General features: G+C 58.8%; 1 protein-coding gene across 1 annotated transcript in view; it reads left to right on the top strand.

Annotated features, from left to right (window-relative positions):
• Positions 1–26,911, top strand: part of BTBD19 (BTB domain containing 19) — a 76,354-nt gene that overhangs the window by 32,711 nt on the left and 16,732 nt on the right. The window contains exon 4 of the mRNA XM_050961235.1: positions 18,438–18,497. Within this exon, the coding sequence (XP_050817192.1) occupies positions 18,438–18,497 (60 nt within the window). The remainder of the gene's footprint in view (positions 1–18,437; positions 18,498–26,911) is intronic.

Raw genomic sequence — 26,911 nt, 5'->3', positions numbered from 1 at the left:
AGCAGGCGTCTAACGTTGAAACTGGGTGCAGGTCCAGCACCCCGGCTCTCCATGGTGCTTCCGGAGCCTGGCTTTGACTGGAGAGGAGGGGGCACTGGGTCATGGGCGGTGATGGAGAGTCGGGTACTCTGATGGGATGGACAGTCCTGTCCTCCTGGCTGTGGTGGGTAGGAGTCAGAGAGATGCTGCTGAGAAAATGCCTCCTCTCCCCCCTCCAGGAGAAATGGCCTGGCACCCCGCAGGCAGGCAGTGGGGGCAGGAATTGGGGGAGGAGGGGTTGCTGTGGCCCAGCTGGAAGGAGGATTACGGTTTTCCTGTTGCTCTGGATGGTGGGAAGCAGCTGCAGTCGGCAGCCTGCTGTGATACTGTTGACACCTCCTGGTGTTACCTCCGGGCAGCGGGATGGGGCAGTGGCGACCTGCCAGCTGGCCCCGGGCCCTGGCTCATGGGAAGGCACTGAGAGAAGAGGCCTGTTTGCCGATGCTCAGCTGACAGTTAATCCTGTTTCCTCTGCCCCAGATCACACCCCCAAAAGCCTCCTGGGGCTCCCTTCCAGCTGCGGCCGCTCTCTGGGAAAGGCTCCCAGCCCTCGCCTGCTGATTGGCAAGGGCAGAGCAAGTCACCACCAGGCTGCCTGACAATGCGGGTGCCGCCCGATCTAGCCTCTGCAGGGGTGCAGTTTGTCATGGCAGGCAGCCCCTGCTCGGGAGAGGGCCAGGACTGGAATAAGAGGGGTAGTGTGGGATTGAACGGCCTTGGCGGAGCTGGGGGGGGAGCCCAAAACTGGGGTAGCAGGGGCTGTGGGTCAGATTGAGGGGCACGGGGGCGGGGAGAGAGTCCAGGGCTGGGGTAGCAGGGGCTGTGGGTCAGATTGAGGGGCACGGGGGGGGGGGGGAGAGTCCAGGGCTGGGGTAGCAGGAGCTGCAGGTCAGGAGTGAGGGGCACCGGCTGAGCTGTGTCCTGGCCTAGCGTAGTGGGCGGAGGGTGCTGCTGGAAGGCCCTCTCCATGTGCTGCCTGCAGCTGGGCGCGGGCTCTGCTGATAACGGCAATCGGTCCGTGCCCCTCACTGGAGCTGACGGGATGTTCTCCGCAGCACTGCCCAGCCCAGTTCTCTCTGTCCCTGGCACCTTTCTCTGTGCTCTGGGGTTTCATTCCCAGTGGGGTGGTCTCCGGGTGACCCCGCGGAGCCATGGATCAGGGTGCCCACAGCCAGCCCTGCCCCGCAGGTGCCCAACACCCAGCTAGGAAGGTGCCAGTGAATTCCCTGCTGTGTGCCCCAGCTTGGCAGATGGGCCTGGCAGAAAGGTGGGAGCAAGGGGGGCTAGCACACGCTGCGGGCATGTTGGGTTTGACAAGAGGCCTGGCTGCCAGTCCCCAGGCGCAAGGCCAGCTGTTTGCTTTGAGCCCAGGTTTGCCTCAGCATGGCCTATGGCTGGGAAAAGCTGGGCCTGCTTTCCTCCTTGCTGGGGCCAACAGGACAGTGTCACGGAGTCTCTGGGCGAGGCTCTGGAACTGCTCCCCACAAAGCCAGGCAGGACTTTGGGGAGTCTCCTCTCCCTTGGAGCAGACTGTCTGCAGGGCAAGAAGCTCACACGGCTTCACATCCTGGGTTTGACCTTGGAGCATTCAGCATCCTCTGCCCCTCCGTGCGCTTCCCACAGCGAGCCCGCCCTGGCAGGGTCCTGGGGTAGCCACAGGGTCCTGCGCCCCAGCTTCGCAATCAGACATGACCCTCAGCCATCCAGTAAAACAGAGGTTTATTAGATGATGGGAACATGGTCTAAAACAGAGCTTGTAGGTACAGAGAACAGGATCCATCAGCCGGGTCCATTCTGGGGCCCAGTGAGCCAGACCCCCACATCTGCCCTCACTTCCCGTCCCCAGCCAGCTCCAAACTGAAACCCCCTCCAGCCCTTCCTCCTCTGCTGAGTTCCTTTCCTGGGCCAGGAGGTCACCTGACCTCTTTGTTCTCCCCCACCTTTAGCATCCCCTTGCAGGGGAGAAAGGTCTGGCCATTAGTTGCCAGGAGACAGAGTGTCGGCCAGAAACTGAGGCACCCACACAGCATTCAGAGGAAACATTAAGAACAGCCCCACTTCATCACAGATGGCAGCTGTCGCCTCTGCTGATCTGCTCCTGAGCCCCTGGCCGGGCAGTTGTCATGTCTAGGCTCTGTGCGTTTTGTTGTCCCAGGCCTGTGGTGCATGGATAAGGCCCTTCACCTCCTGGGGGAGGGGAAAGTTTGCCAGCACTGGAAAGAACTGGGCTGTGTATCTGTGCACTACCTCCCCCTACAGGCTGGAATCAGACCTGCTGTAGTCTGTGTCAGGCCCTATACTGCTCTCTGCTAATGAGGAGTCTCCCTTTGCTCCACAGGCAGGGGCTGCTGCTTTGGGAGCCAGCTCTGAGTCGCTGTCACTGTGGCATTATCTGTAACTCTGGCATGCAGCTGGGTGAGAACCAGGAAGCCGTGGGTGGCCCTGGAGTTGATGCAACAGCAAAAGTGACCTTCCAGCCAGGGGCTCTGCAGCGGTGCTGCTCCTCTGATAGCCGGAGTGCTCTCACTTTCCACATCCTTGCCACACTGACACCTACCTGAAGGTATGGCGTCAGCCCGGCTTGCAGCAGTGCCCTTGCACAGCCAACAGCTTCGCCTGCGAGCTCCCAGGCCCACACACAGGAGCTGGGCACCTTGCCAAATGCTGACAGGGCAGGGCGCCATCCACCCATTGGGGCTGTACCAGCACTCACTGGGCAGGAACAGGCATTCGCGCCCTGGGTGAGCTCCAGCGCGGGCCTCGGGTGCTCTCAGCACGCTTTATTCAGCCTTGAAGCCCGCAGCGTCTGGGAAGAGGCTGCTACCAGCTCTGTGCCCCCCCTCCCACGGCATGGCGGATGCAACAGGTGTACGAATGCAGCAGTGTCCTGGCAGTGGCTCCAGCCTGGGGGGGGCGGGGGCTCTCCTGCATCCCACAGAGATTTCCCCTTAACTCTCTGTGCTGGGAAAAGGAGCCAGCTCATCTGACAAAGTGGGACTGTTCTAAATATTTCCTCTGAATACTGTGTGGGTGCCTCAGTTTCCCCTATGCATTTCTTAAGTCTCTAGGTGGTGGGATAAAGGCCAGTGTGCATAAATCACCAACACTCTGTCTCCTGGCAACAAATGGCTGGGGCCCTTCCCCCCTGCAAGGGGATGGCTAAAGGGGAACAAAGAGATCTGGTGAGCTCCTGGCCCGGGAAAGAGACAAAGGCCAGAAAGGAGGAGCAGGAGGGGGTTTCAGTTTGGAGCTGGCTGGGTCCGGGGAGTGAGGGCAGATGGGGTTGTCTGGCTCTCTGAGCCTCAGAATGGACCCTGCTGAGGGGGTCCCGTTCTCTGTACTTACAAATTCTGTTTTAGACCATGTTCCTGTCATCGAATAAGCCTCTGTTTTACTGGCTGGCTGAGAGTCACGTCTGACTGCAAAGTGGGGGTGCAGGACCCTGTGGCTTCCCCAGGACCCCACTGAGGCGGGCTTGCTGTGGGAAGCGCACGGAGGGAAGAGGATGCTGAATGCTCCAAGGAGAGACCCAGGAGGTGAAGCCGTGTGAGCTTCTTGCCCTGAACAAGTCTGCTCCAAGGGAGAGGAGGCTCCCCAGAGTCCTGCCTGGCTTTGTGGGGAGCAGTTCCAGAGCATCGCCCAGGGACTCCATGACAGCTTAGTAGCCCCAAAGCCTCTCATGAGCCATGTGAGCAACCCCGTGTCTGAGCCGGAGAGGTGAGAAGGCCAGTCCCTCTCGGCCTCTCTTGCCACTGAGGGGCCAGCCACTGCCTGTTGGTGATGCGGGCACCTGCCTGGTGGAACTGGTCTGAGATCCACCCAGCTCATTGCACATGAGGGCCATCAGCCAGGAGTGTGTCCCAGCCCCCGAGTCAGCCCATCCGCTCGAGTTGGCGTTTGGGGAAGCTGGAGGCCAGTTCCCTCTGTGGCTCATCAATCCAGCTCTTTTCCTTCCAGAGCCAAAGGGATTTCTCCCCCTGGCTGGGTGGCTGGCCGGGCGGATGTGGCTGGGATAGGCCTGAGTCGGAAACCCAAAACATCGGCCTCTGCAACGGCTGCCGGAGACTGCAGGCCAGGGCTTGTGCATCAGGAAGGGACCCAGAGGAGAGAGCGTTTCTGTGCTATTTTCTCATCACCTGTGGGCATAATGATCCGGGGGTTGGTGTGTGTGTGGGGGGGTGGCTAACGAGTCCCAGCCTCTGTGATTAGACCAGAGACCTCCACCGGCTAGCCGGCTGCCTCCTTTCCTAGCGAGGCGATGTGGCTGCAGCAGGTGGGGGGTGGGGGTGGGGTTGCCCTCTGGGATGCAGGTGGAGGGGTAAGCAGGAAGCAGTGGGAAATCCCCACCCAGGCGGCCTGGCTTGGCTGGGACGCAGATGCGAAGTTTAGGCTCCCTTCCCAGTGCTGGCAGGCCCAGCCCCTGATGCAACGGCCCCAAGGCCATAGCCGGCTTTTCCCACACAGCGTCTGGCACTGAAGCTGCTGATGCAGCCAGACCAGCCCGGCACCTCCCCAGTGCCCCAGCTCTGCTGGATGGGAGCCCCTGCCCTGGGCACTGCAGAGCCCCCTCCGTGGCACAGGCTGGGGCGAGTGGGGCAGCGGCTGCACAGATACACTTATCCCTTGGCCCCTGTATATGCCACAGGCGTGCGGCCCTGCTGCTCCAGCCCACTCCTTTCCACGGGCTGCCTTTGGCCCAGTGTCTGGGGCTGACAACACCCCATTGCTCAATAAGGACAAATGCAAAATATTCACTGAGGAAGGAACAATCAGTTGCACATACACAAAATGGGAACTGACTGCCTGGGAAGGAGTGTACAGGGGAAAGGGATCTGGGGGTCAGAGCTGACCACAACCTAAGTATGAGTCAACAATGTGACACTGTTGCAAAAAAAGTGAACATCATTCTGGGCTGTATTAGCAGGAGTGCTGTAAGCAAGACACGAGAAGTCATTCTTCCACTCTACTCTGCGCTGATTAGGCCTCAACTGGAGTACTGTGTCCAGTTCTGGGTGCCACATTTCAGGAGAGATGGGAACAAACTGGAGAAAGTCCAGAGAAGAGCAACAAAAACGATTAAAGGTTGAGAAAACATGAGCTATGAGGGAAGATCAGAAACACTGGGTTTGTTTAGTCTGGACAAGAGACAACTGAAAGGGGACATGAGAACAGTTTTCAAAGATATAAAAGGTTGTTACAAGGAGGAGGGAGGTAAATTGTTCTCTGAGGATAGGACAAGACGCAATGGGCTTTAATCACAGCCAGGGCGGTTTAGGTTGGACGTAAGGAAACGCTTTCTAACTGTCAGAGTAGTTAAACACTGGAATAAATTGCCCAGGGAGGGTGTGGAATCGCCATCATTGGAGGTGTTTAAGAGCAGGTTGGACAAAAACCTGTCAGGGATGGTCCAGATAATACTCAGTCCTGCCATGAGTGCAGGGGACTGGGGGGAGGTGAGTGGGACCGTGGCGGGGCAGGTATGGCTGAGGGGAGCATGGGTGGGCAGGGCCATGGAGGAGTAGGCGGGGCTGAGGGGAACATGACTGGGCGGGTGGGGCAGGGCCATGGTGGAGCTGGCAGGATCGTGGGGCATGTGGCTGGTGGGCAGGTTCATGGGGCACATGGCGGGTGGGACTGTGGCAGAGCAGGTTGTGGTTGAGGGGAGCGTGACTGGGCCGGTGGGGCAGGGCTGTGGTGGAGCCGGCGGGACCGTGGCAGGGTCATGGGGCACATGGCAGAGTGGGTGGGGCCATTGGGCACATGGCGGGGCAGGCACGGCCGTGGCAGAACAGGGTTGGGCTGGGCGGGCTCTGATGGGGTAAGAGAGGCATCGCACCCATGTGTCACATGGTGGGTTCAGCTCAGTGCCTCCTGGCACTCCTCACCAGCGGGCTAGAGGGGCCACCCGTGGCTGCAGCAGGAAGTCGCCAGCATCCCTAAGCCCTGGCTTCTAGTGCCAGTTTCGCCCTCTGCTGCAATTTCCTTTGCTTGTGGTTCGCTTTCCGGGGCCGCGCTGGCTGGACACGCCCGGTTGGGAGCGGGGCCAGGCAGGCTGGCCACGGTGCTGAGCAGGGTGTAGCCGCCAAGGCGTCCTGGAAAGGGCGCAGCTTTTCCTTCCTCTGCTCACAGCCGCTGGGTGAAATTGGAGGAGGAGGGGGCAGCCAGGCCATAGCAGGGGTGACCCGTCCCCTCCGAGCGGTCCTGGGGCTCCTGGAGCCAGTGGGTGCCTGGCCTGCTCCCCCTCCTGCTGCACCATGTAACCTCGTAGCGCAGAGTCCTGGCTTTGTGGCTGCCACCTTCCCTTGACCTCTCAGGCAAAGGCAGCAGGTTCCTCCCCTTGATCACATGGACCATGGTCTCGATCTCCCACACCTCCCTGTGCAGGAACCTGGAGCCTCTCAGAGAAGCCTCAGAGCCTGGGGCAGGTCAGTGGGACAGGGACAGGACTGAATCACAGTCTGGGGGCGGGTCACCGCCAGCTGGCAGCAGAGCTGGGCCTGGAGCCAAGGCCTCTGGACCCATCCTCCAACCTCCTCTCTCATCAGCAAAGCACCGGTGATGGGAATCCAGCGACCGCCGGGGCTGGCACCTCTCCCGAGGGAAGAGGGGCCTTTGGGAAGAGACACAAACCCTAGCCCAGCTCCCACTCCCTTCTCCTGGGAGCGCCTTCTCCCCTCTGTCTCTGGGTGACGGCAGCTTGGGGACGGACTGGGCGTGGTTGGGATCACGCACTGGACCCCCCGGCACATCTTCACCCATCAGAGCCAGGGTGGGCCATGCCCAGAGACTGGGCGCTCGGAGAGGGTGCTGCCGGTGGGGCCTTGCTCACCGGCAGCATGTGATTGCCTGCTTTCTGGCTGGTCGAGGAGTCAGCCCATCCTCCGGCCTCCAGGGGAGAGGAAAGAGCCCGAGGCTGCCGGGCAGAACAGGGCCGCCCAGGGGGCCTGGGGCAAAGCAGGGGAGCAGCGGTGCTTGTACACACCCGGTGGCAGTCTGGGTGTTTGGCGGTGGGGGGCCCCTCAGTCACTCCGCGTCTTTGGCAGCATTGAAGGGCCCCCCACTGCCGAAATGCCGCAGAAGACCCGGAGCGACTGAAGGGCCCCCCACTGCCAAAATGCCAGCTGAAGTCCTGGACCGCCGCCGGGCTAGGGCTCGTGGGGCCCCTGCAGGGCCCGAGGCCTGGGGCAAATTGCCCCACTTGCATCCCTCGCTCCCCCCAGGCAACCCTGGGTCAGAATCTCAGGGTTTCGATTTCTTCTTGTTAAGAGTAACAAGAAGGGTTTCTTCAGGTATGTTAGCAAGAAGAAGAAAGTCAAGGAAAGTGTGGGCCCCTTACTGAAAGAGGGAGGCAACCTAGTGACAGAGGATGTGGAAAAAGCTAATGTACTCAATGCTTTTTTTGCCTCTGCCTTCACAAACAAGGTCAGCTCCCAGACTACTGCACTAGGCAGCTGTGACGAAGTGGGACTGTTCTTAATGTTTCCTCTGAATACTATGTGGGTGCCTCAGTTTCCCCTATGCATTTCTTAAGTCTCCAGCGTGCATAAATGGCTGACACTCTGTTTCCTGGCAACAAATGACTGGGGCCCTTCCACTCTCCAAGGGATAGCTAAAGGTGAACAAAGAGATCAGGTGAGCTCCTGGCCCAGGAAAGAGACAAAGGCTAGAAAGGAGGGGCTGGAGGGGGTTTCAGTTGGGAGCTGGCTGGGGAAGTGAGGGCAGATGTGGGTGTCTGGCTCGCTGGTCCCCAGGATGGAGCCGGCCGAGGGGGTCCCATTCTCTGTACTTACAAGCTCTGTTTTAAACCGTGTTCCTGTCATCTAATGAACCTCTGTTTTACTGGCTGGCTGAGAGTCATGTCTGACTGCGAAGTGGGGGTGCAGGACCCTGTGGCTTCCCCAGGACCCCACCTGGGTGGGCTCGCTCTGGGAAGCGCATGGAGGGACATATGCTGAATGCTCCAAGGTCAGACCCAGGAGGTGAAGCCGTGTGAGCTTCTTGCCCTGCAGACAGTCTGCTCCAAGGGAGAGGAGGCTCCCCAAAGTCCTGCCTGGCTTGGTGGGGAGCAGTTCCAGAGCATCGCCCAGGGACTCCGTGACAGCAGCACAGCGTGGGGAGGAGGTGACCAGCCCCCTGTGGAGAAAGAAATGGTTCGAGACTATTTAGAAGAGCTGGACGAGCACGAGTCCATGGGGCCGGATGCGCTGCATCTGAGGCTGCTGAAGGAGTTGGCGGGTGTGATTGCAGGGCCATTGGCCATTATCTTTGAAAACTCATGGCGATCAGAGGAGGTCCCGGATAACTGGAAAAAGGCTAATGTAGCGCCCATCTTTAAAAAAGGGACAAAGGAGGATCCAGGGAACTACAGGCCAGTCAGCCTCACCTCAGTCCCTGGAAAAATCATAGAGCAGGTCCTCAAGGAATCAATTCTGAAGCACTTAGAGGAGAGGCAAGTGATCAGGAGCAGTCAGCATGGATTCACCAAGGGCAAGTCCTGCCTGACTAACCTAATTGCCTTCTGTGAGGCGATAACTGGGTCTGTGGATGAGGGGAAAGCAATGGACGTGTTATTCCTTGACTTTAGCAAAGCTTTTGATACGGTCTCCCACAGTATTCTTGCCGGCAAGTTACAAGAATTATGGGCTGGATGAATGGACTATAAGATGGACAGAAAGCTGGCTAGATCGTTGGGCTCAGCGGGTAGTGATCAATGGCTCCATGTCTAGTTGGCAGCTGGTTTTAAGTGGAGTGCCCCAAGGATCGGTCCTGGGGCCGGTTTTGTTCAATATCTTCATTAATGATCTGGAGGATGGCGTGGACTGCACTCTCAGCAAGTTTACAGATTACACTGAACTGGGAGGAGTGGTAGATATGCTGGAGGGTAGGGATAGGGTCCAGAGTGACCTAGGCAAATTGAAGGATTGGGCCAAAAGAAACCTGATGAGGTTCAACAAGGACAAGTGCCCAGTCCTGCACTTAGGACGTAAGAATCCCATGCGCTGCTCCAGACTAGGGACCTAGTGGCTCGGCAGCAGTTCTGCAGAAAAGGACCTAGAGGTTACAGTGGGCGAGAAGCTGGATATGAGTCAACAGTGTGCCCTTGTTGCCAAGAAGGCTAACGGCATTTTGGGCTGTATAAGTAGAGGCATTGCCAGCAGATCGAGGGATGTGATCATTCCCCTCTATTTGGCATTGGTGAGACCTCATCTGGAGTACTGTGTCCAGTTCTGGGCCCCACACTACAAGAAGGATATAGGAAAATTGGAAGAGTCCAGCGGAGGGCAACAAAAATGACTGGGGGGCTGGAGCACATGACTTATGAGGAGAGGCTGAGGGAACTGGGATTGTTTAGTCTGCAGAAGAGAAGAATGAGGGGGCTGTCACGGAGTGTGAGGAAGTCCAGTCCGGCACCCCTCTTCCTGGGACTCTCAGAGACTCTCAGCCAGCCAGTAAAACAGGTTTATTGGACAACAGGAACGCAGGTTACAGCAGAGCTTGCAGGCACAGTCAGGACCCCTCAATCAAGTCCTTCTGGGGTTTCAGGATGCTTGGATCCCAGCTTAGGATACCCTGAATTCCGCCCCACAGCCCCAAACCAAACTGAACTGCCCCTCCTCCTGCCAGCCGATTCCTTTGTGCAGCTTCCCCAGCCAAGGTGCTAACCCCCTCCCCCCTACCTGGCTCAGGTTACAGGCTTAAAGATCCTGTCCCTCACCTAAAGACATCCCCAGCTCTCCCATCCCCCACACTGACAGTCCCTACTCCATCACATCTCTCCCCCCTTCGAGACTGAACTGAGCAGGGTCACTCTGCCCAGTGACCTAGGGAAGTTCAGGGCCCCCTCTCCGGGACAACGCGTCCGCTGTCAGGTTGGCACTTCCCTTCCCATGGACCACGTCCATGTCATAGTCCTGCAGGAGCAGGCTCCACCTCAGGAGCTTGGCGTTGGCTCCTTTCATCTGGTGCAGCCAGGTCAGGGGAGAGTGGTCGGTGTACACGGTGAAGTGTCGCCCAAAGCGATATGGCTCTAGCTTCTTAAGGGCCCACACCATAGCCAGGCATTCCTTCTCGATGGCCGTGTAGTTCTGCTCCCGGGGTAGCAATTTCTTGCTCAGGTTCACGATGGGGTGTCTCTCCCCCTTTTCATCCTCCTGCATTAACACCGCTCCCAGTCCCATGTCTGTGGCGTCAGTGAACACCATAAAGGGCTTGTCAAAATCTGGGTTTGCCAGAACTGGGCCACTAACCAGAGCCTCCTTCAGCATCCGGAGAGCCTGCTGGCACTGCTCAGTTCAGATCACCTTGTCTGGCTTCCCCTTTTTGCACAGTTCAGTGATGGGGCCGGCTATGGCACTAAAGTGGGGCACGAACCTTCGATAGTACCCCGCCATCCCAATAAAGGCCTGGACCTGCTTTTCGGTTTGGGGAGCGGTCCAGTCTCTGATCACCTCCACCTTGGCTGGTTCCGGCTTTAGGCAGCCACTCCCCACCCGATGGCCCAGGTAAGATATTTCAGCCATCCCCACCTTGCACTTCTCAGCCTTTACTGTTAACCCAGCCTCCCGGAGTCGGTCCAGCACTTGTTTAACCTGGGACATGTGGTCCTCCCAGGTCTGGCTGAAGACGCAGATGTCGTCAATATACGCCACGGCAAAACTCTCCATCCCCCTCAGTAGCTGATCCACCAGGCGCTGAAAGGTGGCCGGCGCTCCCTTGAGGCCGAAGAGCAGGGTCAGAAACTCGTAGAGCCCCAGGGGGTGATAAAGGCCGATTTCAGCCTGGCATCTGCATCCAGTGGCACTTGCCAGTAGCCCTTTGTAAGATCCATAGTGGTGAGGTACCGAGCACCTCCCAGCTTGTCTAGGAGCTTGTCAGGCCTGGGCATAGGGTAGGCATCGGATACAGTGATGGCACTGAGCTTTCGATAGTCCACACAGAACCGGATTGACCCGTCCTTCTTGGGGACCAGCACCACTGGCGAGGCCCAAGGGCTGGAAGACGGCTGGATCACCCCCAAAGTCAGCATGTACTTGACCTCTCTTTCTAGGTCCTGGGCAGTTTTACCAGTGACCCGAAAAGGGGAGCATCTTATAGGGGGATGTGACCCGGTCTCCACCCTGTGGACAGTCAAATGAGTGCGTCCAGGCTGGTTGGAAAACAGCTGTCGGTATAGATGCAGCACCCCCCTGATCTCAGCGTGCTGGGCCAGGATCAGCTGATCAGAGAGGGGAATCACCTCCAGGGGGGAACCAGCTTTTGTCCCAGGGAATAGATCCACTAAGGGGTCATCTCCCTGCCCCTCCCAATGTCCACACACGGCCAACACCACATTCCCCCTGTCACAGTATGGCTTCACCATATTCACATGGTACACCCAACGGTGATGTGCCCGGTTTGACAGCTCCACCACATAGTTTACCTCATTCAGTTGCTTGATAACATTGAAGGGCCCTTCCCAGGCAGCCTGGAGTTTGTTTCTCCTCATGGAGATGAGAACCATCACCTGATCCCCGGTGGCGAAGGCACGGGCCCGCGCCGTGCGGTCATACCAGACCTTCTGCTTCCTCTGGGCTCGGGCCAGATTCTCCTTGGCCAGGCCCATGAGCTCGGCCAGTCTTTCCCGGAAGGTCAGGACATACTCCACCACTGACTCTCCCTCGGGAGTGGCCTTCCCCTCCCATTCGTCTCTCATCTGGTCTAGGGGCTCCCTTACCTGCCTTCCATACAACAGTTCGAAAGGTGAAAACCCGGTAGATTCCTGGGATACCTCCCTGTATGCGCAAACAGCAGGTGAGGTAAGTATTTGTCCCAGTCCTGCGGGTGCTGGTTCATAAATGTTTTTAGCATCATCTTCAGTGTCCTGTTGAACCTTTCCACCAGCCCGTTGGACTGGGGGTGATACGCTGAGGCCTGGTTGTGCTGGACCCCACATTTCTGCCATAAGGATCGGAGCAGGGCCGACATGAAGTTGGACCCCTGGTCCATTAAGACTTCCTTGGGGAACCCCACCCAGCTGAAAATTGTCAGCAGCACATCTGCCACGGTGTCTGCTTCGATAGAGGACAAGGCCACCGCCTCGGGGTAGCGAGTGGCAAAATCCACCACCACCAGGATGTATTTCTTCCCCGACCGAGTCGTCTTGCTGAGAGGTCCTACTATGTCCATGGCCACCTTCTGGAAAGGTTCTTCTATGATGGGTAAAGGCCTCAAAGCTGCTTTCCCCTTGTCCCGGGCCTTCCCCATCCTCTGGCAGGGGTCACAGGATTGGCAGTACTGTCGGACATGGGTAAAGACCCCAGGCCAGTAAAAGTTCTGTAGCAGCCTCTGCCTGGTGCGTCGGATTCCCTGGTGCCCTGCGAGAGGGATGTCATGGGCCAGGTACAGCAGCTTGTGATGAAACTTCTGGGGAACCACCAGCTGCCTCCTGATCCCCCATGACTCTACTTCCCCTGAGGGAGCCCATTCTCAGTACAGGAACCCCTTCTCCCACAGGAACCTCTCCTTGCAACCTCTCCTCATGGTCTGTATCGCACTAAGATCAGCCCGGTCCCTGGGCTTCTGCAAAGAGGGATCTTTCTGCAACTCGGCCTGGAACTCAGCAGCTGGGACAGGAATGGGGACCGGCTCTCTTTCGCTGACTGGGTCTGAGACTGCAGCCTCTCTGAGCCGTGTCCCTGGGTGTTTCCCCCCCACCAGGTTAGGGTCCTGTGCCTCAGGCAGAGTCCCTTCCCCGTTGTCGGGGCGCAGTGCCCTTCGCTGACTCTGACTGCGAGTCACGACCAGGGCACTCTGGGTGTTACTTGGCCAGTCCTCGAGGTCCCCTCCCATTAACACGTCCGTGCGCAAATGTGGGTGTATCCCCACATCCTTGGGACCCTCTTTGGCCCCCCTCTTCAGGTGTACTCTCGCCACGGGTACCTTGAATGGGGTCCTGCCCACGCCCATCAGGGTCAGGTAGGTGTCGGGCACCATCCGATCTGAGGCCACCACCTCGGGCTGGGCCAGCGTCACCTCTGCGCCCATGTCCCAGTACCCAGTGACCTTCCTCCCATCTACCTCCAGGGAAACAAGGCACTCTCTCCGGAGGGGCAGCCCCGCGCCCACCCTGTAAACCAAAAACCCGGAGCCTGGAGCATCCAGCCCCCCAGAGGAGCTGACCTGGGGACCTCCTCCTTCCTTCACAGGTTGTACGCTGCCAGCCCCCCTTTCCTGGGAATGTAGCCCCTCCTCCGACTGGGTCTTTACCCAGTCAACCCTCTGTGGGTTGGGTCTGCTTGGTCTGTCCCTGAGCTTGGGGCACTGGGCCCGTATATGTCCTCGTTGGCCACAGTGATAGCAGCCCATGTCTCGTGGGTCCCCTTGAGTGGGTTGGGTGGACCTGATGCTGGATGTTCCCCTTTTGGGAGGGTTCTCCATAGGCCCCCGCTGGGAGGTCCCATGGTGACTCTCTCTCTGCGTTGAGGCAGGCCTGCTTCTTCGAGACTCCTCCCTGTTATCCCCTGCCTGACTGTCCACAAATTGGTTGGCCAGCTGGCCTGCATGCTGCGGGTTCTCCGGCTTCTGGTTCATCAACCACAGCCTCAAGTCGGACGGGCACTGCTCGTACAGGTGCTCCAGTATGAATAGGTCAAGCAGGTCCTCTTTAGTTTGGGGCCCAGCTGTCCACTTGCGGGCATACCCCTGCACCCGGTTGACCAGTTGTAGGTATGTGACCTCACGGGTTTTACGCTGGCTCCGGAACTTTTTCCGGTACATCTGCGGAGTCAGCCCAAACTCACGGAGCAGGGCCTGTTTGAACAGTTCGTAGTCCCCTGCCTCCGCCCCTTTCAGTCGGCTGTACACCTCCACGGCTGTGGAGTCCAGTAAGGGGGTGAGAAATGAGATCCTGTCTGCAGGGTCAACCCTGTGCGGCTCGCAGGCATTCTCAAAGGCCGTCAGGAAGGTGTCTATGTCCTCCCCCTCCTTACGCCGGGCCAGCAAGCACTTATCAAAGTTCTTTGTAGGCTTGGGTCCCTTCATCACTCACCGCAGCCGGGGCCCCAGTGCTCGCCAGCCGGGCCAGCTCCAGCTCATGTTTACGCTGTTTCTCCTTCTCCTCCAACTCACACTGGTGCTGGTTCTCCTCATGTTCACGCTGGTTCTCCCGCTCCTTCAGTTCTTGCCTCCTTAACTCGAGCTCTTCCCGTCTCAGCTCCCTGTCATATTCCAGCTGCATCCGCTCCACGGATGCCGAGCGCCACTGGGACGATCCTCTGCTGGGGGGTGGGCTTCGCCGGGAGGATCCCCTGCTGGCCGGGGGGGTCACGGTGCCCTCGGTATTCACTAGGCACCTCCCCGCCCTTCCCCTAGGCCTATGAAGGGGGGGTCTCAGGAAGCCCTCGTCCGCCGGCTGACCACTCCCAGCGGGGACAGACACTGGTGCCTGCGCTGCATCTGCCCGGCTGCTTCCCTCAGAAACAGGGCTCCGTTCATTCATGCGGTCTCCCTGCTCCAGCTGGGCAATCAGCTGGTCCTTGCTGAGCCTCCCCTGGCGCAGCCCCCTCTGCTTGCACAGCTCCACCAGGTTGCACTTGCACCGCTTGGCATACATCTTCCTGCTGGCCACTCACAGGGCCGGGGTGCTCGCCGCTCCCCACGGTTTCCAGGGGGACCCCTAGTGCACCAGCCCTTCTTGAGGTCACCACCTCTCTGCCAGGGTCGAGCTGCAGACTCCTCCGCCCCTGGGACCGCTCGCTGCAATCCCCCGGGGGACCCTGTTACTGCAAAGTCCTTCTCACTGGGCACACACTCCCAGGGGTTAATCACCCCTACAATCGTCCCTTCGTTTTACTGCTCCCCAGTCACTTACTGCAGGAAGTGCCGTCCACGGGGTGCAGTATATCCCACCGCTGCCACCGTTGTCACGGAGTGTGTGTGGAAGGTCCGGTCCTGCACCCCTCTTCCTGGGGCCCACAGTGACTCTCAGCCAGCCAGTAAAACAGAAGGTTTATTGGACAACAGAAATGCAGGTTACAGCACAAGCTTGCAGGCACAGTCAGGACCCCTCAACCGAGTCCTTCTGGGGGTTCAGGGTGCTTGGATCCCAGCTTAGGATACCCTGAATTCCCCCCACACAGCCCCAAAACGAAACTGAAACTAACTCCCTCCTGCCGGCCCCTCCCTTCGTCTAGCTTCCCAGGCAAAAGTGTTGACCTCCCACTCCGCTTGCCTAGCTCAGGTTACAGACTCAGGTACAGTCCATCCCTAAAGTCCTCCCCTGCTCTCCCATCCCCCATGCAGACAGCCCCTGCTCCATCACAGGGGGATTTGATAGCTGCTTTCAACTACCTGAAAGGGGGGTTCCATAGAGGATGGATCTAGACTGTTCTCAGTGGTACCTGATGACAGAACAAGGAGTAATGGTCTCAAGCTGCAGTGGGGGAGGTTTAGGTTGGATATTAGGAAACACTTTCTCACGAGGAGGGTGGTGAAGCACTGGAATGGGTTCCCTAGGGAGGTGGTGGAATCTCCTTCCTTAGAGGTTTTTAAGGCCCAGCTTGACAAAGCCCTGGCTGGGATGATTTAGTTGGGGTTGGTCCTGCTTTGAGCAGGGGGTTGGACTAGATGACCTCCTGAGGTCCCTTCCAACCCTGATAGTCTATGATGCAAGCCCCATCCCTGCGGGGCTACTGAGTGCCTGGGGCTGGGAAATCGGCCTGCCGAGAGGAACCTCTTCCCCAGCTGCTCCAGAGTCCGAGATCAGCTGGGGGTGGATTTCCACGGTGACGCTGGGGCTCCCCTTCCTGGAACCTTTTTTCTGACGTCCTGGAGAGAGCTGGGGGCATCACTAGCTAGGTCCCCAGTGGCCGGGCCATTATCTGGGCCACGCCCCAGCCAGCTAAGTGTCACCCCCACCTGGTTCTCAGGGTTCTTCCTGCAAAGAAAACAACACCCCCCCAGTTACCCAGGCAGCACATCGGGTAAACTGAGGCACACACACAAGTCATACAAAATATTATGAAAAGTTCCACTCTGTCACACCGGGGTCGGCCAAACCCATTCCTCTTCAGTCACCCCCCCTCTGCATTAATTTTGGAAGGAGTAGAGGTCAGGAACCGCACCAGGCCATCCCACTGGAATGGCGCAGCGGGAGCCCCCTGCCCCACCCCTCTTTAGTACATCTTGGGGTGGGTGAGCTTTGAAACCCCCTCATTTCCTCCAGCCACAGTGCCACATCCTTGCCGGTGCTGCCTGGCCTCCCTGTGCGAACCAACCAGCCCAGCGCATCTGGGAGCAGCAGCAAGGCCTAGTGGTTAAAGTAAGTGGCTGATGTTTGTAAGGTGCTTTGAGAGCCTTGCCTGGAGGCTGCGCTGGCTGGCGGCTCTGGGTCCCTTCAGCACTGCTGGCTGGTTCCCAGGCATAGTTTATACTGCTGGGTCCTTTGCCCTGGGGCCCCAGCATGAAGCCCAAAGGCAGCAGCATAACCACAGGCAGGGCCCGATGCCACTGCCTCACCCAGGGCCGGGGATCGAACGGTTTGCGTAGCAGTGGGGAGTGGTGTTAGCGCAGCTGCGCCGGGTCTGGTCACTGGCACCTGCCGGCTGGGCCCGCCAGGGTCTGCATTGGCCTTGGAGCAGCCCCCTCAGGGCTAACCCGTGTGCAGTGCCAACGTGGAGTGAAACCTCTCCAGGTTCGAGGGCCAAGCCCAGAGCCTCTGAGTGCTTAACTCCCATTGGAGTCAAATACCTTAAACACCCCGAAAAACAGGCCCGAGGGCTTACCCGGCTCCTTAACCCCAGCGGCACAGGAGAAGTAACTAACCCCCCAAAACCAGCCAGCTGGGGTGGGGAGGGTATTAACAACAGTGAGCAAAGGGAGGGGGGGCTTTTCCTCCAGCGGGGACCTGGGGGCACAGCAAGGGTGGGTGGAAACGGAGGATCAGCTTGGCATGCTGGGATTTCCTCTGAGCCCTCTCTGCTCTTGGCTTTCCCAGGACTGGGTTCGGCTCCAGACTGAGCTGAGCCGAGCCAGGCACATCCCAGATTCAAGGATACACCGAAACTTGGTCCCTGTATGTACATTGGCCCATCGCATTGCAGCTGCTCTACAGTTCATCCCTGTGACCAGGGCTGGCTCTAGCAATTTCAGCGCCCCAAGCATGACGGCACGCCACGGGGGGCACTCTGCCGCTCACCGGTCCTGCGGCTCCGGTGGACCTCCCGCAGGCGTTTCTGTGGAGGGTCCGATGGTCCCATGCTTCGGTGGAGCTGCCGCAGGCATGTCTGCGGGAGGTCCACCGGAGCCGCGGGACCAGCGGACCGTCCGCAGAAACGGCTGCGGCAGGTCAACTGAGGCCATGGGACCAGGGACCCTCCGCAGAAATGGCTGAGGGAGGTCCACCGGAGCCGCCTGCCGCCCTCCCGGCAACTGGCGGAGTGCCCCCCGCGGCATGCCACCCCAAGCACGCGCTTGGCGCGCTGTGGCCTGGAGCCGGCCCTGCCTGTGACAAACTGGGACTGTTCTTACTGTGGTCTGTGAATGCTGAGTGGGGGATGTTGGCCTGGGAGGACGATCTGCACTGGGGGATGGGAGACTGGCTGGAGGGAAAATGCCTGAGCATGTAACGTGAGAACCGAGGAAGGGGTTAGAGGCCAGGTGACACCTCTGCCCGGGAAGCTGAACAAAGGCTGGAGAGTGAGAGGGTTTCAGGAGGTGGCTGGGGAATGGAGGGAAGCACAAACAGGGCTCTGACCCCCAAGGGGGTTGTGGTGCTCCTGTTACCCCAAGATGGACCTAACTGAGGGGGTCCTATTGTATGTAGTGGCAAGGCCTGTCTTGGACTGTGTTCCTGTCGTCTAAATAAACCTGATTTACTGGCTGGCTGAGAGTCCCAGTGAAGAGCAGGAAGCCGGGGGTGCAGGGCCCTGGCTCCCCCACACTCCGTGACAATCCCACACTCGCCGGTTGGCTTGGTCACCTGGGAGGAACCCACATGCTGGCTCCTTTCAGCCTCCTCTTTCCCTGTCCATCACCCTCTGGCTCTCTGTGCTGCTTCCCGAGATCCAGGCTGGTGCTCAGTTCACTGAGCCCTTCACCTGCCTTAGTGGGCACAACCGTTTCCAGGCTGTGTTCACCACCCTGCCCCGTCTTCCACGAAATGCAGCCTCCCCCGCGTTGAGTCCCTCACATCACGCCAGGCCTGCGCCATGACACTCCCCCGGATCCACCTGGCCGAGGGGCCCCGGCGAGGGGTTGGGGGCTCTCCCTTCTGCCAGCCTCCCCACGGTGCTGAGTCAGACTGGAACGGTGCTTGTCAGAGCCGTGGTGGGGATCTCCTGGCGGCGCTCGGTGTGGGAGGGGGAGTGACAGTGGCTTCTCTCTGCCCCCACAGTCTGTCTGTCTCTCTCTGTCTCCTGCAGCTGTGCATTGACTTCCTCACGGGCGCGCTGAGCGTGGAGCTGGTGTGCGAGGCACTGCAGGTGAGTCCCCTCCCTCCCCTTCTGCTGGCTGTTCCCAGGGGCCCGTGACTGTGATTCCTCCTCCTCCGCTGCTCTCATGCACAGCCCCGGACATGTGGGTGGCTCTCTGCCCTCACGCCGTGCGACCCCAAACAGCTGGGCCCCAACCCCTGCCAGCTGTGCCCGGGCCAACCCCTGGACAGACAGGGCACGTGGCCTGAGGCAGGGCGTTGATGGCGAGGAGCAGGTTGGCCTCTCTCCTGAAGGGTCCCCCAGCAGGATCTGGCCTCAGGCAGCGGGTTGATGTCTAAGGTGAGTGAGAGGAAGACTGGGGCAGCCGGGGCGGGGGGGTCCTTGGGACCCTCTGAAGTGTCCCGGAGATCAGCTGAGGCGCCTGCGGCAGGGACGAGGGCCTGCGCCAGCGCCTGCAAATGCCAGCGGGATCCCTTATGAGAACCGCCTCCGGCTTTGGGGATCCCCCCTGCCCAAGCGTTCCTCGGCTGCTCCCTGAGCCCCCTTCCAAGATAGCCTGGGCCCCAGGTCCTGGGACGGGGGTACTCGCAGCTTGGCCCAGCTGGCCAACGGCGTGCCCCCTGCCAGAGAAGCAGGAGGCCGGGCATCTTGGGGGGCTGGAGTGCAGCAGCCCTTCTCCAAGCCCTGGCTTCGATCCACCCTGCGCTGCCCGGGAGGGGCGCCAAGGCCCCATTCAGCCCCCCAGGGGGCCTATTGTGTGGGAGGCTCTTTGTGCCCGGACACCTGCCTCTAAGGAAGTGAACTGGGCCCTGCTGGCACAAAGGAGCCCAGCCAGGCAGCTGCAGCGTGCAGACGGGCCCTGCACCAGCCGGCCCTTTGTCTGCTGAGCTGAGCTTTTGGTGGAGGGGGTCGTCTCTGTCGGTGCCCCCGCTGAGAGGTTTTAAGCCCTGGCTGGTTGGTTCCCATGGCAGCCAGCCCGCCCCGGAGGAAGCGTGGCCTGGCAGTCAGGTCATGGGCCTGGCGGAGGAGTGGGGTGGGCTGGTATCAGCCGGGCTGTGCCATGTGGTACCGAGTGGGGCATTGTTCTGTGCAGTCGGCTCCTGGTCCCTTCCCCGCAGGCTCCAGGGGCCGGGCCCCTTTGATCTAACAAAAGGCCCGTGCTGACTTTGTCTCCTTTGCCCTGATTTGTCCTCGCAGCTGCCTGGCTCGATCTCGAGCACTGGCTCGGGGATGGGGCTAGAGCCATCACGCTGGGTGGGACATGGGCACGGTGGACAGCAGGGATCCCAGGACGACTTGAGTATCCCTCCACATGCCAGGTGCTTTGCAGGTCAGTTGGCGACCACGTCCCAGCCCCACAGAGCCAGTGTTCTGGATACGTTGCCTGCGTGGTGGTTGTGGGCCCCTGGGGGAAATCGAGGCCAGGTTCCATGCTGCCTAGGTGCTCGGATGCTGTGGGACAAGCACAGAGTGGAAACCTGGCTGGAGGAGAAGGCAGAGCCCAGCTCCCAACCCCTTGGTGCCAGGACGGAGCAGCCAGAGCCTGCTTGTCTCCACCTCACCCTGCGTGGAGCAGCCCTGGGGCAGGCCCGGCCGAGAAGGAGCGGATTGGCCCCTGGCTCTGGGCTCTCAGCTGTGGCTGTGGCATCCTTTCCCCTCAGCCCTGCTTCATGGGGGTGACAGCGAGTCCATGTGCCGGCTATGGACAGAGGGGCTGAGAATCTCAGAGGTTTGGGGCCGGATCCAGAGCTCACTGGAGTCGAACAGCCTTTGCACCAGGCCTTGTGAGACCAGGCACAAGTCCTGGGCAGCCAGGATAGCCGGGTGCAGAGCGCTGCCCTGGACAGGAGCTCTGGGGGCTGCAGGGGGTGGCTTAGGTCCAATTCTGCCCTCATGGAGCCGGTGTAAGTCAGGAGCTGCCCGAGCCGGACGCAATGTTACCTGCCCTGGGGGCATGGGGCTTGCAGCTCCTGGCCCATAGGTCAGTGTGGCACCGGGAGGTGGGGGGGCAAGGACTGGGGCTCACTGGGCATGGCTCAGGCTGCCTGTCTCTGGAAGCCAGGGGGTCAGAGCTGGGCACCTCGGAGGCCGTTTGCTCCCTGGCTGAACAAGACCATCAGGCTGGCGGTTGCAAGGGGGGAGGCACTCGCAGCCCAATGGGGCAGGGGGTGGGAGACATGAGCTGTCTAAGCGACCAGCTCCACCGCCTCCATCTCCCACCTTTGGGGAGCCCTGCCCCAAGTGCTGGTGCCCAGGTCTGGCGCTGCCTGGGCAGTGACCCAGTGGGCACAGACTGCAGGGCCAAGGGCTGCGCGAGGGAGCTTGCTGGGGCAGTGACCAAGTTCCCCATCAGGCCCATTTCCACACAATCAGGCCCCTGCCTCGGGGCTCTGTGCAGGCATTGGGACGGGGTTTCTGCTGCTGAGCGCCCGGACCCAGCACGGCCTGTAGCTCTCCGCGCTCCTGTTCTCCTCGGGAGAGACCAGCGCCCGCCCCGCAGCCAGGTCTCCTCGCTGGTTGTGCCTGAAGCCCAAGGAGAATCTGGGCTGTCACGGAGTCCCTGGGCGCAGCTCTGGAACTGATTCCCAACAAGCGAGTCAGGACTTTGGGGAGCCTCCTCTCCCTTGGAGCAGACTGTCTCCAGGGCAAGAAGCTCACACGGCTTCACCTCCTGGGTCTGACCTTGGAGCATTCAGCATCCTCTGCCCCTCCGTGCGCTTCCCACAGCAAGCCCGCCCCAGCGGGGTCCTGGGGAAGCCACAGGGTCCTGCACCCCCACTTTGCAGTCAGTCGTGACTCTCAGCCAGCCAGTAAAACAGAGGTTTATTCGATGACAGGAACAGGCTCTAAAACAGAGCTTGTAGATACAGCGAACGGGACCCTTCAGCTGGGTCTATTCTGGGGCCCAGCGAGGCAGACCCCCACATCTGCGCTCACTTCCCGTCCCCAGCCAACTCCAAACTGAAACTCCCTCCAGCTCCTCCTCTCTGGCCTTTGTCTCTTTACCGGGCCAGGAGCTCACCTGATCTCTTTGTTCTCCCACACCTTTAGCATCCCCTTGCAGGGGAGCAGGGCCTGGTCATTAGTTGCCAGGCGACAGAGGGTTGGCCATAACTGAGGCACCCACACAGTATTCAGAGGAAACATTAAGAACAGCCCCACTTCGTCACAGGGCCCCTCCTGGCTTAGCCTGGCCGCTTGTAACCCCGGGGACAGTCTCCGCACGGCAGGCGATGGCGTGTTCGGCTGATGCCCGGGCCCTGGGGTCTCCCTGGCTCTATGAGCCGCTGTCCGCCTTGTCCCCACTGCCCGGCTGCTTGCTATGGGCACAGGAGAGCGCTGCCCCACCCAGGACCTGTGGGAACCGGCTCGGAGGCTGTACTGGGGTAGGTGTTTGTGAACCTCACAGCTGCGCACGAGGAGACTCGCACAGCCCGGAGGCCGGGGAGAATGCTGCTGAGGAGGCAGAAGCTAGGAAGCCGGAACGAATAGTCGCAGTGATATGAAGTCAGCCCCTGGCCTGAGGCCCCTGCCTGGCTCAGGGCACAGATGGACAGTGCTCGCGTACAGCCCTGCCTGCGATAACCAGAGACACTGACTGGATCCCAGCTGCTCCGTATCGGGCTCCCTTGTGCAGGGAGGGGTGGGCCCTGCCCGCAGAGTTTATAATCTCCGGTGATGAGTACTCCGGCCTCGGCTGAGTCCCCCATGAGTGAGGCTCTTAAACTGCCTGGCTGGGCACCGGCACAGAGGTAACAAACTCTGAGCAGGAGCCAGGGCCAGATTTTCAAGTGCTCAGCATCCAGACCTGGAGGCAGATTTCCCCGAGCCGAGCATGCGGCGTGGCGCGGTGCCTGGGAGCCCCAGCCTGCGCTGCCTCAATGCAGTGCCCGGAGCGGAACAAGGAACTGGCCAGATGGGAGACGCCCCAGAAGTGTTGAGCTGTGTCTGGACCAGCGAGGATGCCCTGCGGGGGACCTGGCGGCTCAGGCACAGTGGAAGGAACGAGTCGATGCCCCCCGCTGGGCTCTCCGTTGGCCCGGGTGTCGTGGTGGGGAGCTCGGTGAAAGGTCTCAGCGCAGTCAGCAGCAGCCGAGTATGCCAGCCCGGCACGGGAAGAACAAGCCAGAGCACAGCAGCGGTGCCGGCCTGCCCTGGCCCCAGAGGTCAGCTCCAGCTGCCTGTCTTGGATCACAGGCAGCAGTGGCGGGGTGGATGCAGCCAGGGACCAGCGACTTGGAAAGACCCTCTGTGCGGGAAGAGGGGAGAGAGCTTGGCTATGCTGGGAGCAGTTGGACAAGGAGGGCCTGGGCACGAATCATAGACTCAGGCCTGGTCTACACTACGCGTTTAAACCGATTTTAGCAGCGTTAAACTGATTTAACGCTGTACCCGTCCACACTACGAGGCCCTTTATATCGATATAAAGGGCTCTTTAAATCGGTTTCTGTACTCCTCCCCGATGAGAGGAGTGGTGCTAAAATTGGTATTACCATGTCAGATTAGGGTTAGTGTGGCCGCAAATCGACGGTATTGGCCTCCGGGCGGTATCCCACAGTGCACCATAGTGACCGCTCTGGACAGCAATCTGAACTCGGATGCACTGGCCAGGTAGACAGGAAAAGCCCTGCAAACTTCTGAATTTCATTTCCTGTTTGCCCAGCGTGGAGCTCTGATCAGCACGGGTGGCGATGCAGTCCCAAATCCAAAAAGAGCTCCAGCATGGACCATACGGGAGATACTGGATCTAATCTCTGTATGGGGAGACAAATCTGTTCTATCGGAGCTCCGTTACAGAAGACGAAATGCCAAAGCATTTGAAAAAAATCTCCAGGCTATGATAGACAGAGTCCACAGCGCAGTGCTGTGTGACAAGCGTAACGGAAAGCCAAAGAATCAAATGGATGCTCATGGAGGGAGGGAGGGGGTACTGAGGACTCCAGCTATCCCACAGTCCCCAGCAGTCTCCGAAAAGTATTTACATTCTTGGCTGAGCTCCCAATGCCTGTAGGTTCAAACACATTGTCCAGCGTGGTTCAGGGAATAGCTTGACAATTTACTCCCTCCGCCCCCACGTGAAAGAAAAGGGAAAGAAATCATTTCTTGACTTCTTTGAATGTCACTCTATGTCTACTGAATGCTGCTGGTAGAGGCGATGCTGCAGCAGTGAAGAGAAGTATCCGCTCCTCTCCCTTTCCTGGTGGCAGATGGTGTAGTAGGACTGATAGCTGTCCTTGTCATGAGCCCATGAGTGCTCCTGGCTGGCCTCAGGTGAGGTTGGCTGGGGCACCTGGGTAAAAATAGGAATGATTCCTGGTCATTCCCAGTAGATGGTACAGAATGGCTGGTAACTGTCCTCATCATAGCAACTGGAGGCTGAGCTCCATCAGCCCCCTCCCTTTCCTGTGTAAAGAAAAGATTCTGTCCTGCCTGGGCTATCATAGCAGCGGGATGCTGGGCTCCTCTCCCCCGCACCGCTTAATGTCCTGCCTGGACTGTCATAGCACCGGGAGGCTGCCTCCCCCTCATTTTATCTCACTAACAAGTCACTGTTTCTTATTCCTGCATTCTTTATAACTTCATGACACAGATAGTGGGGACACTGCCACGGTAGCCCAGGAAGGTTGGGGGAGGAAGGAAGCAACAGGTGGGGTTGTTGCAAGGGCACCCCCCATGAATGGCATATAGCTTATCATTTGTGCAGAATCTGACACAGAGCAGCTGTGCTCTCTGATACACTGGTTCTTTAGTACACTTGCACCATATTCTAGGCAGGACTGACTATTTTTAGAAACTATAAAGGAGAAATTGACTCAGAGTCATTCCCAGTTTTGCCTTTGCACCCCCAACCAACCTCAACCAGGAGCACTTATGATAGCAGCAGACAGCACAGAATGACAGATAACTATCTCTGCTATCACACAAAGGCAAATGAATGCTGCTGTGTAGCGCTGCAGTATTGCCTCTGTTAGCAGCATCCAGTACACATACGGTGATAGTAAAAAAAAAGCTGAATGGGCCCCATGGTTGCCGTGCTATGGCGTCTGCCAGGGCAATCCAGGGAAAAAGGGCACGAAATGATTGTCTGCTGTTGTTTTCCCAGAGGAAGGAATGAGTGATGACATTTACCCAGAACCACCCACGACAATGATTTTTGCCCCATCAGGCACTGGGATCTCAACACAGAATTCCAAAAGGTGGGGGAGACTGCGGGAACTATGAGATAGCTACAGAATAGCTACCCACAGTGCAACGCTCCGGAAATCGACGCTAGCCTTGGACCATGGATGCACACCACCGAATTAATGTGCTTAGTGTGGCCGCGTGCACTCGACTTTATACAATCTGTTTTACAAAACCGGTTTATGTAAAATCGGAATAATCCCGTAGTGTAAACATACCCTCGGAGACTCATAGACTTTTAGGTCAGAAGGGACCATTTTGATCATCTAGTTTGACCTCCTGCACAATGCAGGCCACAGAATCTCACCCATCCACTTCTATAACAAACCCCTAACCTATGTCTGAGTTATTGAAGTCCTCAAATTGTGGTTTGAAGACCTCAAGCTGCAGAGAATCCTCCAGCAAATGACCCATGCCCCATGCTGTAGGGGAAGGCGAAAAACCTCCAGGGCCTCTGCCAGTCTGCCCTGGAGGAAAATTCCTTCTTGACCCCAAATATGGTGATCAGTTAAACCCTGAGCATGTGGGCAAGACTCACCAGCCAGCACCCTGGAAAGAATTCTCTGTAAACTCAGATCCCATCCCATCTAACATCTCATCACAGACCGCTGGGCATACTTACCTGCTGATAATCAAAGATCAATTGCCTAATTAATTGCCAAAATTAGGCTATCCCATCATCCCGTCCCCTCCATAAACTTATCAAGCTTAGTTTTAAAGCCAGATATGTCTTTTGCCCCCACTGCTCCCCTTGGAAGGCTGTTCCAGAACTTCACTCCTCTAATGGTTAGAAACCTTCATCTAATTTCAAGTCTAAACTTCCTAGTGTCCAGTTTATATCAAGGCAACACATTTATGAAAGGGGAAAGCTGGCCCAGGTATGCGGTGCTGGCCGAAGTCTCGGCAGAGTCTCTGCCTAAGTCTCAATCTGTGTGACCCTGGGCACGTCACTTCACTGCTCCTTGCCTCAGTTTCCCATCTGTGACATGGGGACAATTATCCTTCCTTTGTTTTGCTTGGATTGGAAGCTGTCCGATGCAGGGACTGTCTCTATCTTCAGCACCTGCACAATGGGGCTCCTATCGGTCAGCTGAGGCCAAGGAGTCACTGTCCCAACAGCCCAGAATTAACCAGGGGTCCAGGAAGGATCAGCCCGTTAGAATTCCCAGTGACGTGTCCCAGAGGGTAAAGGGGATCTAAACCCGCCTGCTTCGTGGATTCAGACGCTTCCCCACTGGCCAGGTTCTGCCAGGACTGTCCATCCTAGGATTTCCTGCACTTTTCTGGGCCTGGCCTCTGTCAGCAACAGGATACCAGGACAGATGGGCCCCTGGCCTGGTCTCTGCCAAATCTTGTGTCCCCGTGGTCCCTGCAAGGGGAGGGGCTGCGGGGGCAGCATGCCAGGCAGACAGCTCAGGGAGGACAGACCCGGGAGGAAGCGGCTCCTCCTTGCCTTGAATCGTGCTAGCTTCCGAGTGAGCAGGGACAGTGAAATTGCCCCATTTCTCTCTGCCAGCCTGTTCCCAAATTCCTCTCGCACTGAGACCCAGCACGGGAAGAGGCAGCCCCTTTTTCTACAAATCCCTCCCAACTCTCTTGCCTGCCAGGGCTCACCAGCCCTACCGATGCTAGTGGGTATCAGCACCTAGGAAGAGCTCTGCTCCCCTGGTGCCAGCTCTGGGTAGCGGGTGTGTGATGGGGCATCTGCCACACACTGGCCTATAAAGGGCTTAAGGGACCCTAAGGAGGCTGCGCAGAAAGCAGCCAAGAGGAGAGGGGCTGGGAGTAGCAGCCAGTCAGGGCCGGGCAGGCCTACATAAGAAGGGCTGCTGAGCAGAGAAGCATCAGTTGCTCCCTGGACCTCAAGAAGAGAGGACTGGCTGCCTTGGACAGAGCAGTGTTGGGTGGGATCAGGGGAGCGAGCGAGTGAGCTAGCTAGCTAGCTAGCTCCTGGCTGGCTGGCTGCTAAGACTAGCATGCTGAGGCCCCGAGATAAGGTCAGAGAAGGTACTGGAAGCTGCCCAGGGAAGCAGAATGAGAGGTTGGAGGGGATGCATTGTGTGGCTACTATCTACAGGGTCCCTGGGCTGGGACCCAGATGAGTGGACGAGCCTGGGTTCCCTCACCTCTGAGGAAGGGGCTGGACTGTCTGACGGCGGTACCTGCCCGTGGAAGGGGAGAGCACAAGGTGGGGCTTTGTCCTGAGAGGACACTGCAGTCCTTGGAACAACACAGGTCCAGGCGGAGAAGTGATGGTGATGAGACATCACCAGAAGAGG

This window comes from Gopherus flavomarginatus, chromosome 7 (genome assembly GCF_025201925.1).
Source record: "Gopherus flavomarginatus isolate rGopFla2 chromosome 7, rGopFla2.mat.asm, whole genome shotgun sequence".
Taxonomy (NCBI): domain Eukaryota; kingdom Metazoa; phylum Chordata; order Testudines; family Testudinidae; genus Gopherus; species Gopherus flavomarginatus.
Note: the sequence above shows the minus strand (reverse complement) of the source record. Positions and strands in the feature narration are given on the sequence as shown.